Source organism: Poecilia latipinna, unplaced genomic scaffold (assembly GCF_001443285.1).
Source record: "Poecilia latipinna isolate Pla-1442-1.1 unplaced genomic scaffold, P_latipinna-1.0 Scaffold2872, whole genome shotgun sequence".
Lineage (NCBI taxonomy): Eukaryota > Metazoa > Chordata > Actinopteri > Cyprinodontiformes > Poeciliidae > Poecilia > Poecilia latipinna.
The window spans coordinates 52,258-63,000 of record NW_015115488.1 but is presented as its reverse complement, the minus strand read 5'-3'; the positions used below and the strand labels follow the sequence as shown (position 1 = coordinate 63,000).

The following is a 10,743-nucleotide window of genomic DNA, read 5'->3' as shown; positions in this document are numbered from 1 at the left end:
AACAAACAAACAAAAAAAAAAAACGTTTTTTTTGTTGTTTTTTTTTTTCCTAGAAGCAACACTTAGCCTGGCGGCGGGGCTAGTAAAGCATGGCGGGCTGCCATGGGGGAAACCCTGCATACTGTCATTTCAATCTGTAGAGACTCACACGGAGAGAAACAGCAGTTAGACAATTTTATTAGACCGCGAATTTGCGGCTGGGACACCGGCAGAAGACGTGCAAGCTGAGACTCGCTGCAAGCTTGAGTGATCGGCTCGAGCAAAACTCAGGTAAGTCTTCCCCCGGGCCCAGTCACTGGTAGTGGAGCTTGGAGGGGAGTCTTGATAGGACCTGAGGTGTCTGGGAGGCTGATGGTGGAGATGGGGAGGAGGTGGGTTGCAGTACGACTGAAGTCATCTTGAAGCACAACTGAAGCGGGTGGACTTGTGGCTGCTTCGCCTTTTAAAGGAGCTCTTGCTGGATGATTGGATCGAAGCGGAGAGGTGGAGCGTCCTGGTTGGCTGCAGCGAAGGCATGGTGATAGATGATGCCAGTTAAGGAGAGTACAGGTTGAACTTGCGCCTAAGGCTTCATATCTGACAACTGTCAAATAAATGACACATTAGCTGACAAAAACCCTTTAAAAATATAAAAATAAAAAATAATAAAAAAATAATTATTTTTTTAACAATAAGTTTTCTCTGAATAATTTGCAGGCATGTTTCAAAAAAGATCTGCAAATATTGAACCGAGAATATGCAGGAGTGATGTTTACATTGGGCCTCATATTGATTAAGCTGGGCCAAGGTAGAGTGAGCTCTAAATCTTCTTGCTGTGGCTGAATGAGAAACTGGAAAATTATACTATCAGCCAATTTCTCCCCCCAAAAAAGAAAATTAGGATAATTTATTGGTGCCTACAAATGTTGGTCAAAAAATGCATTACTTAAGATCATGTTTACTTGTTTTGGGCATTAACTATTTCTACTAACTTCATCTAATTGTGCTAATTCATATATCAAAATATTCTGCTTCTTCTGGAGATTCTTGCTATATCTTCTACTAAAATTCACTATTGTACTTTTTGAAATATTTGTGCTTTTGTGCAAATTTCAGCCCCATTGAAATACATTGAAATTTTACAAAATTCCACAAAATTCTGCTAAAATGTTCTATTTTTTCATAGCTTACTATGAAGGATGGACGTCTACTTCTGCCTATTTCAACCTAGAAACTCCATTCAACTTTTAAACAAGTCACAAGACTTTAAACTATATTCAAATGTCTCAGCTTTTTTATATCTCTTACAGTTTTCCCACAGTTGTGATTAATGTTTTATTCAGATTTTTGACCATTTTCAGGTTTACAACGTAATCCTATGGTGGAATTCTCAAACTGTTGTCAGTTGTTGGTGTACACTCTAGTAACTGACGTTTTTTGGACTTTTCATGCTTTTTGACAAACAAATGATGCTGTTCATATTTAACTGTACAGAAAAACCTTCTCCTATTTCTTTAATGCGTTTGTCTCTTGTGCTCTGCTTATATCTTTGTGTCAGCATTCTTCTTGTCTTGTCTTCAAGAAGTCTTCATTCATATTAAATTTTACTGTTGAACTTTTTAAAATATTTCAGGTTGCATCCAAATTTCTGCCTCTGCTGAATTATGTTATATATTTTGTTATATTTTACTATTGTACTTTTTGAAATATTTCAGGTTTTATTTGTAATTATACAAATTTCTGCTTCTGCTAAATTGTATCTTTTGCTACATTTTACTATTGTACTTTTTCAAATATTTTACTATTGAACCTTTTGAAATTCAGGTTTTATACAAAATAGTTTCTGCTGAATTATACTATGTACAAAAACCTGCTATAAAACACAAAATATTTGAAAACCAGACTTATATGATCTGACAAGGAATCACACCAAGGCCATCAGCCGGTGTACAACTGAACTGATGCGATCAAGCTACTGATAGTGGCAGGAGTTTGGAGCTGCAACAAGAAGCTAACAGAAACGCTGAAGAGAAGAAGATGCAGTTGCAGCCATGCATGCCTTAATGTTGCACACCACAGTTTTTAGCAGTAGCTCAAACACTAGTATTGTTGTGGATCTAAGTTGCAAAGTTTTCCTTCAAGCAAATGCCCCCTTTCTGTAAATATTTCTGCCTGCGCCACCAGTTGTCTTTTGAATGCCCCCCAGGGGACAATACCGCCCCAGTTGAAATGCTAATTTACAGAGTGGAGTAGCAAAATGTTGTCCAGTCAGGATGTGACATGCTTACAGTCGGAATGTTGAAACTGAATCAGACAGTAGTTGACCTTTGCCTTCAATATGCTTTACTTTTAGCAGTTTTATTTGTTTTTCAGTTGAATTGGAAACAGAAAATGCCCATATGTGCAAAAGGTGTAAAAAATGGTTGTCAGGGTGTCTGGAAAGCATTTTAAGGGCGCTGTAACATGTAAAATTTACTTTCCTGAATTTTATATGTTGTTTCCTCATCAAAAACATACTTGGAACGTATGGAATGTATTCTCCATGAAAACCATTCAGCTGTGCAACACGCATGGGTATGGCTTCAAGGCACAGCTCCTCCTCAGAGCTGCTAGTTTCCAAGCTCCTGGGTCTTACAAAGCAGCCTCCCCCCACGAATTCACCAATCAACTCCTTCAGATTAGCCAGCACCAATTACCAACTGGGGGAACTGTGTATCCCCCAGTTCCCCCAGTTGGTAACTGGGGTATTATCGGAGCTATATCTTAATGTAACTCTGGTAAAAAATGTTGTTAAAGGGTTAAGAGACTAACCATATTGTGATGACTTCCTCAAGGCGGAGTTTCAGAAAGAGCAGGAGTTTTTAAAAAGCCCAATTTCAAATTTCATTTGAAGTCGTATTTGAAGTATTCAGGATTTTTTAAACAACTGATCGCAGCATAGTTGCTTGATTGTGCTATAATATGACACTGTGCTATAATATGGCACTGTGCTATAATATGGCACTGTGTGGCTGGAAAACACATAATACTGCCCCTTTAAATCAGGGCTCTGTCCTTTTCTCTGTGCTGCCATACAGCTTGTTGGAATTTGTTTTGCTGAATTTCTGAATAAACCCAAATCGAATTTACTCAGCATTACCAAGCAGAAAGTTAAGTTTAACTCTTAGCTTATATTCATCAGTACTGTGACTTCTGCCTGTTTTGGATTTTGTTGTGACTTCTGTGGTTGTTTGTTCTCTGCTTTACGGCTGATTTCTGTCCCGGCCTCTCTTGTTTTTCAGATGAGGGCAGGAATGCAGTACACCTGGCAGGAGGGGCTCAGATAGTAGCTGAACACATTAAGTTCCTCTCCCAAAATACTGATCCGGAAAAAGAGAGACTCTTGGCTGTCTTTTGTGGCATGCTGATGAACTATAGCAATGATAATGGTAATGACCATCTTCCTCCCCCAAAGACTTTATACTTATCTCAACTAATCAGTGGGCGTCCTCTTTCTTCTTCCCAGATAGTAGATGTTGAACTTAATCTGTGCTTCTCTAATTCAGGCTCATCTGTTCCCTTCTTTCTGTCACATCCTCTTGCTTTTTCATCATCTTCACCGAGGTAATCTAAACTCATTAACATCATCTTTCATCCTAGCAGTGCCTTCCTCCCAACTCTTAGCCAGATGGGATTTTAGAGAGTGTGCTGTGACTCAGCTGCTAGAACGTCCTCATCAGTTATATAGCTTTTAAGCTATTTTAGTAACACAGCTCAAGGGAGCATCAGTCTGTTAGTCTTTCACCCTGGTGAAAGACTAACAGACTAATTAACTGGTGCTGTTTATCGCAGCCATCCCTCCATTGCTAGCTTTGTTTGGGGTGATAGGCTTTCTGCAATTCTGATTGCAGAAAGCTGCAATCAGTTCACCCCTACTTCCTTTTCACTGGTGATCAGAAATGCAGGTTGGAACAATGAGGTATCCAAATTTAGCCTCAACAGTGGGTGGAAGAGAGGTTTTTAGTCATGTAATGACGAGGCTCTAAGACGGAAACCATCTGAGGAACCATTTGGAGCCGGCTCCGACTCCAGCTGTGGTTTAGCACTAGAATCAGTTCGGTGGAAAAACGCTTGACCTGTTTGTTGCTGTCTTACAAAACTGCAACATTTTATTTTTTTTAAGAGTTATTCTTAAACGCTAATTGTTGAGCTCTAGAACTTCTGACAAGTATCTGCTGCTGCTTCCTTGTAGTCTGCCAGCTCTTTCATACTTCCTAAATCCTTTATCATCCTAAGCAGTCTCGAAAATTGTGGAATTTTCAAGACTTTTAATTATCATTAGATAATTTTCTAACTCTGGATATTGTAAGTGTGAAATAAGTTCCCATACTTTATTGCTTGTTCCAGAAATAAATGGAGTTTTACATTATGTCCTACTCATTAATCACTGTGGTTTTTACATAACCTCCAGATTAGCTTTAAAAAATAATGATGTTTCACCCTCTGTTTTAGCCTTTTACCTCTGGGATTAAAACTGGCCCCAAAGTACTTGAATTGGTTTTAGTTTACACACAATATTGTTTAAAGTAAAATGTAATTTATCTTGGGCAATTCATTCCACATTTCTCTGTTATGGTTTCTAACTGATCTATTCTTGTCAGATGTAAATCTAAAAAGAACTAAACAAATAAAGGATGCTTGTTTTCCAGCCTTAGGCAAGGATCTTTTGGCCTGCAAAATGTGAGCTAACTTCCAAAACTGACTCCCAGCTTTGTAACACCATAAAGTGAAATCTAGGACTGGTTAAGTCATGTCAACCAGAGACACCTTAACCTGTTACCTTTAACTCGCAAAGGCAGAAATCCTCATAAGTTTTTTCCTCCATTAGTGCGGCACTTGACTTCCAAACTAACCTATGTATTAATTTAAAGAAAACTCCAATCAGAGACAGGTAAGCACCGGCTTTTCGTACCTGGTCTTCAATAAAGATGGAGACCAGATGTAAGTCATGGGGTTTGATTGGACAGAAACCATATAGAATAGAAGTGGTAATGTGTTATCAAAACAAAGTGAACCTTACTGGGCCCAAAGGATATTTCTTACAGTGCTGGGAAAAGTTTTTACCTCTTCAGACTGCCACATTTGCATGTTTCAGTTCATCAAGCAAATTGTAACTTCAAACAAAATGAGCCTGAATCAATACAGAAGCCATCCAGTTGAACCTGACTTTATGTTTAAAGTAATTGCCCCCTGAACCGGTCATGTCTTCATCAAATGTCCTTAAAAGTGTTTGTGAAGTCTGAAACATGGCTGTGGAAGAATCCTGGCCCACTCTTTTCTGCTTAAATTCAGGCATATTGGAGGGCTTTTCAGAATGAATATAATATTTAAACTATTCTATGCAATAGGTTCTTAGATGGATTTAACTAGTCCAGGCTTTGACTAGGCTTCTCTCAAATCCCTTTTTGTTTATTTTTTACTGTTTGGAAGAGGTCTTGCTGGTATACCTTGGATCATTTTCCTGCTGCATAACTTAAATTGTCCTGGAACTTATGGTCATAATCTGATGGCTGGAGATTATCCTTCAGAATTTTCTAGAATCCATGGTTCTGTCCATTATGGCAGTTAGTCTAGGACCTAGACTCTAGGTCCTAAGCCTCAGACTGTTTGACTGTAGACATGATGCTGTCTTCCTGAAATGTTAGCTTTAGGTCAGAGAATATTTTCCCAACAGTAAGTATGAGATGGGCCGTTTTGTTCTTTTTGGGTCAACAATGGTTTTGGCTTTTGAATTCTGACATGGAGGCCAATTGAAGCAGAGCTAATCCGATCACTTCCATTCAACTCCAGTGTGGCACCAAGATGATGAAATTTCCTTACTACTAAATATTTCACAATTAGTTAAGTGGGAACAACAGGATTCAGCCATGAAGTGGGAGGCCACTCAAAATTACAGCAAGGTCAGCAGATGTTGAGGAGTGTATTGTGTAGTCATCAACTTTCTGCAAAGTCAACAGCTGCAGACCTCCAAATTTATGTGGTTTTCAGATTAGCTCAAGAGCTGCATAGAGAGCTGAATGAATGAGGTTTCAGGTTCAAGCAGCTGCACCCCAGTCTTGCATCACCAGGGGCAATGTGAAGCCTGGATGGGGAGGTGTAGAGTTTGTTGCCCTGGACTATATAGCAGCGGACATGTTCTTCGGAATCATACTGCCGAGGGTTTGAAAGAACAGTACTTGCCTGACTGCATTGTCAGGTGTAAAGTTTGGTGGAGAGAGGAACAAGGAATGTGGTGTTGGGCTGTTTTAGCAGTTAGACTTGTTCCTTCAGTTGCAGTAAAAGAACTTTTAATGCTTCAGCATACTAAGACATTTGAAGAACTTTGAGTGAACAGTTTGGAGACAGTTTCCTCATGTTCCAGTGTGGCTGAGCACCAGTCCACTTAGCAAGGCCCATAAACATAAGGATGATCCAGTTTTGTGTGGGAGAACTTGACTGACCTGCAAAGAGTTCAGTGTTTGACCACACAAATTTGCTTTCAGAAGGATGCTAAAAATTTCCCATTAACGCTTTTGAGCCTTGTGGAAATTAAGAATTGAAGTAATTTTAGCAGCAGAGGATGCGCTAACCTCACATCAAACTCTGTGGTTTAAGAATGAGAGTTCATGTGTTTGTAATTCTGACTATATATTCAGAATCACAAACACGTGATTCTGAATTCAGTGCATGTGTTTTTCTGCCACGTCACAGTTCCACTCTACTTTGTGTTGATTACTTAAAATCCACAGACATTTGAGGTTTTAATGATACAAAATGGGAAAACATTGGAGAAGGAAGAGGGATACTTTTGAAAGGCTTTATCTATGGTTCCCTGTCCCGGACTGGACTGGATGGTTTGTTGTACTCATAGGGTGCGTTTACACTGCAGCCTGAAGTGACCCAATTCCAATTTTTTTGACGTAATGCGACCTGTATCTGATCTTTTCATGGCAGTGTGAACAGCAAAGGTCGGATTCTTTTTCGAATGTGACCCATATCCGATACGTATCCGATCCAAATGTGACCTAACGTCCAGGCCGCATTCATCCGAACTGAACGTCAGTTTCTCAACAAATCTCACTATTCTGTGTCCTGATACGCGCAAGTGGGAAGGAAAACAACAACCATGACGGACTATATGAGAATTAAATTGTTAATATGCTGCTCCGGCCGGATAACAACTTCAAATATATAAGTTATGCTCCACCATTAGCCTCCATGTGTACTTCTGCAAACACTGAGCACGTCTTCTTTTTATGGCAGTTGGCAGAACACTGAGAACGCTGACGCTATTGCGCCCTCTACTGCGCATGCGGGACACTTTCAGGTCGTTTGCCCGTTTACACTGCAGAACACATACAGGTAGCATTTACTGGCAGTGTGAACGGCCCGGCAAAAAAATCAGAATTGCCAAAATATCGGAATTGAGTCACTTCAGGCTGCAGTGTGAACGCACCCATAGAGGACTATCACCATTTTCAGTAGCGAAGGGAAGTTATATGTGGAAAGTGAGTACATTGTCCTGATCCTCTTTTTTTTTTTCAGTTGTACTAAGCTCTAGTAGTTCGGTTTAGAGGTAAGTTGTGAATTAAGTTTTGGTTACCGTTGGGAATATACCATTTCTGGTTAGGGTCAGGAAAATGTCCAGGTTAGGCATAAATGCAATAACTAATACAAAGTTCTCAGTTGGATAAAAGTACAACATTGCATATGTGCATGTCTATAGGTAATGGTAAGGACAAAAGTTGACCTGAAACTAGAACTGTATAGACATTTTGCTGATTTACACAACGGAAAACACTATTTATGGATTAGGGTTAGGCTAAATAAATTCTTAGACTTGACTAGGCTTAGGGAAAACATCAGGATTAGGCTACAGAAATTAGTGGAAGTCGATGCGAGTTCACACAAGTATAGTAAGGCATGACCGTGTGTGTGTTGGCAGAGTGTTATGCTGGGTTATCCACTTGGCTGGGGATTGGGAGGTTTTGAAAGGTTGCAACTTTCTGCAGCTTTCAATGTAACACCCCATGTAGATTTTAGAGTTAAAAGGATTGCCATTGCTTTTTGTTATTGGTGCATCAGCTTCTTAGCTTTTGCTGAGAAGCTGAGAAGGCATTTGCTCTGGAGAAGTGATGAAAATGGGAGAAACATGCTCTCAATGCAGAATAAAAATTTATGTAGTTTTTTTCATTGATTGTGTGTCAAATTATAGAATTGTTCCCCAATGTTAGCACCTATAAGATCTCATCTTAATAAAAACATTAATATTTATGTCCAGTTGCTAATAGTCTTTCTGGAAGTATGTGAGGTGATCAAGGCTTTGCTCTCTCTGCTCTGTATGTCTTCTGTTCTGCTGACTTATCCTCATAATTCTTGTTTTTCAGTACTGAAGGTGTTTTACCTCATTTTTCCTCTCAGCATTTAAATTATCGACCACATTTTATACACCTTAGAGGATCAACTTCTTGTGTCCTATTATCCATGTTTTTGTCTTCAGCCATTAAGTGTTTGTATCCTGATATTGACAGAAGAAGAAATCTAATCTAAAATCTTGCTATTGAATATTTGCTGCCATGTGGTCAGCAAATTTCTCCACGGGAGCCAGACACACCACTTCAGTATAATTCATTATGTTTCATCTCAATATAATTCATAATGTTTCTTCTGAAATGACATAAAAATATTGGTTTTTGTGGCACACACCTTTTACCTATTAAGAAACATCACTTAGCTGCATTTTTCATATGTTTTTTTGCAGATACCTTACAAGCCCAGCTGATTAACCTGGGTGTTATTCCAACCCTGGTGAAGCTGCTGGGCATCCATTCCCACAACACCGCCCTGACAGAAATGTGTTTGATTGCTTTTGGGAACTTGGCAGAGCTGGGTAAGTACGCTACATTAGCCCAGGTTTGAAATATTCCATGTCAAACGTGTTAAACAGATACACAAGGGAGGACTGTTTTCTCAGCACTTTTAGTGCAGTATAATGTGGGGTACAAAACTAACTGCTGTTGGTGATGACGTGTGCTTTCATCTCTTTTCCATTTGCTCTGGAGAAGAGATGAAAATGGGAGAAACATGCTCCCATTGCAAAATAAAACTGGGGTTTTCAGCAAAAACAAACCCAATTGATGATTCTGCTGGAACAGTTACTAGTGCACCGATTCATGGCAGATCACCAATCTTCTAAAAGCCTGACCTGCCCATTCCGATTTTGGCCAATACAAGATTTTGTCATAAAAGTCGCTAAATATAGTGACAAAGTTGGATCTGTTGATCAGCCCTCTCTTATGGCAGAGCACAAGGGCACAGTGGCTGATCCCCACTCTGTTGGTGAGCCTGCAGGTTTTAATCAGGTAGGGTTGATGAAGCAAAATGGCGGCCTTGCTCTGTCAGCTTGCCCCAGGGCAGCTGTGGCTACAATCCACTTGCCATCATCAGTGTATGAATCTGCCCTTTGATATCTCAATTTGATATAAAGAGCATTATAAATAAAATAAATTTTTACTATTATTTGGTCCGAGTGGCAAAATGCTCAAGCAGCAAAAAGCCAATTCATTTGCTTCTGTAAAATGAATTAGCTTTTTGAAAACTGCAACATGTGTGAGAACTTACCAAATTTGACAGACATATCACGCCTGTATGAAAATTACGTATTTTAAGGGAGTCACTAAAATTACAACAGAAACGGTTCAGCAGTGCCCTTTGGTAGCTTTCGAAATACCCTCCTCCCATTGACCTTACTTTAGTGTAGAATCATGAAACTTGGCACACTTGTACAACTCCACAAGATGTACAGAAAGCTCTATTGGTTCTACGGTCTATACCAAACAGGTATATCTTGCCATCTTGGATAGAAGTTCCGATTTTGACCTCAATTTGGCCTCTATTCTTATCTGTCCCCCAATAGCAATCCATGACACTCAATGGTGGGTGTGGTCTAATTCCTCTACAGCACCCACTAGGGTGTCCACCCGTCCCGTAAAATACGGAATTGTCCCATATTTGGCTATTAAATGTTGCGCCCTGTATTCGGGACGCGATTTGTTCCGTATTTCTATAAATGTCCGATAGACGCGCGTCTCTTTAAAACATCCCCAATCCAATACTCCACCGTCCTTAGGAGCAAGACCTCTCGTAAAGATACAGACGTGAGAGGGAAGGGCGTTCCCAGGCCAGCCGAGCATGTCCTGGGTCTTCCTGTGGGCCTCCTCCTGGTGGGACGTGCCCAAAAGACCTCACTAGGGAGGCCTCAAGGAAGCATCCTAATCTGATGCCTGACCCACCTCAGCTGGCTCCTCTCGAAGTGAAAAATTAGCAGCTCTACTCTCAGTCCTTCCTGGGTGACTGAGCTTCTCATCCTATCACTAAGGGAGAGCCCAGACACCTTATGGAAAAAACTAATTTTGGCCGCTTGTGTTTGTGATTTTGTTCTTTCAGTCAAGCCCTTAAGCCTATGCCATAGATGAAGGTAGGGACATAGATCAACTGGCAAATCGAGACCTTTGCTTTTCGATCCAGCTGTCTCTTCACCAAAACAGACTGGTACAGCGCCCACTTTACTGCACCAATCCTTCTATTGATCTCCTGTTCCATTTTGCCCTCATTCTTGATGTTATGGATTCTGTATTTTCCTCCATCTCTTTTAGCCTCTTAACACGCTGCAGCATAAATAACCATGTTTATATGTGACTGCTGACAGTCATATGTAAACTGATTAGAGTACCGTTTAGTACCGTA

At 40.1% G+C, this 10,743-nt stretch overlaps 1 protein-coding gene across 1 annotated transcript in view; it reads left to right on the top strand.

Moving 5' to 3' along the window:
- Positions 1 to 3,196: 3,196 nt before the first annotated feature.
- Positions 3,197 to 10,743, top strand: part of rap1gds1 (RAP1, GTP-GDP dissociation stimulator 1) — a gene marked incomplete at its 5' end in the record, with an annotated part of 55,610 nt that continues 48,063 nt past the window's right edge. The window contains 2 exons of the mRNA XM_015021820.1: positions 3,197 to 3,407; positions 8,759 to 8,887. Coding sequence (XP_014877306.1) covers positions 3,197 to 3,407; positions 8,759 to 8,887 — 340 coding nt within the window. The remainder of the gene's footprint in view (positions 3,408 to 8,758; positions 8,888 to 10,743) is intronic.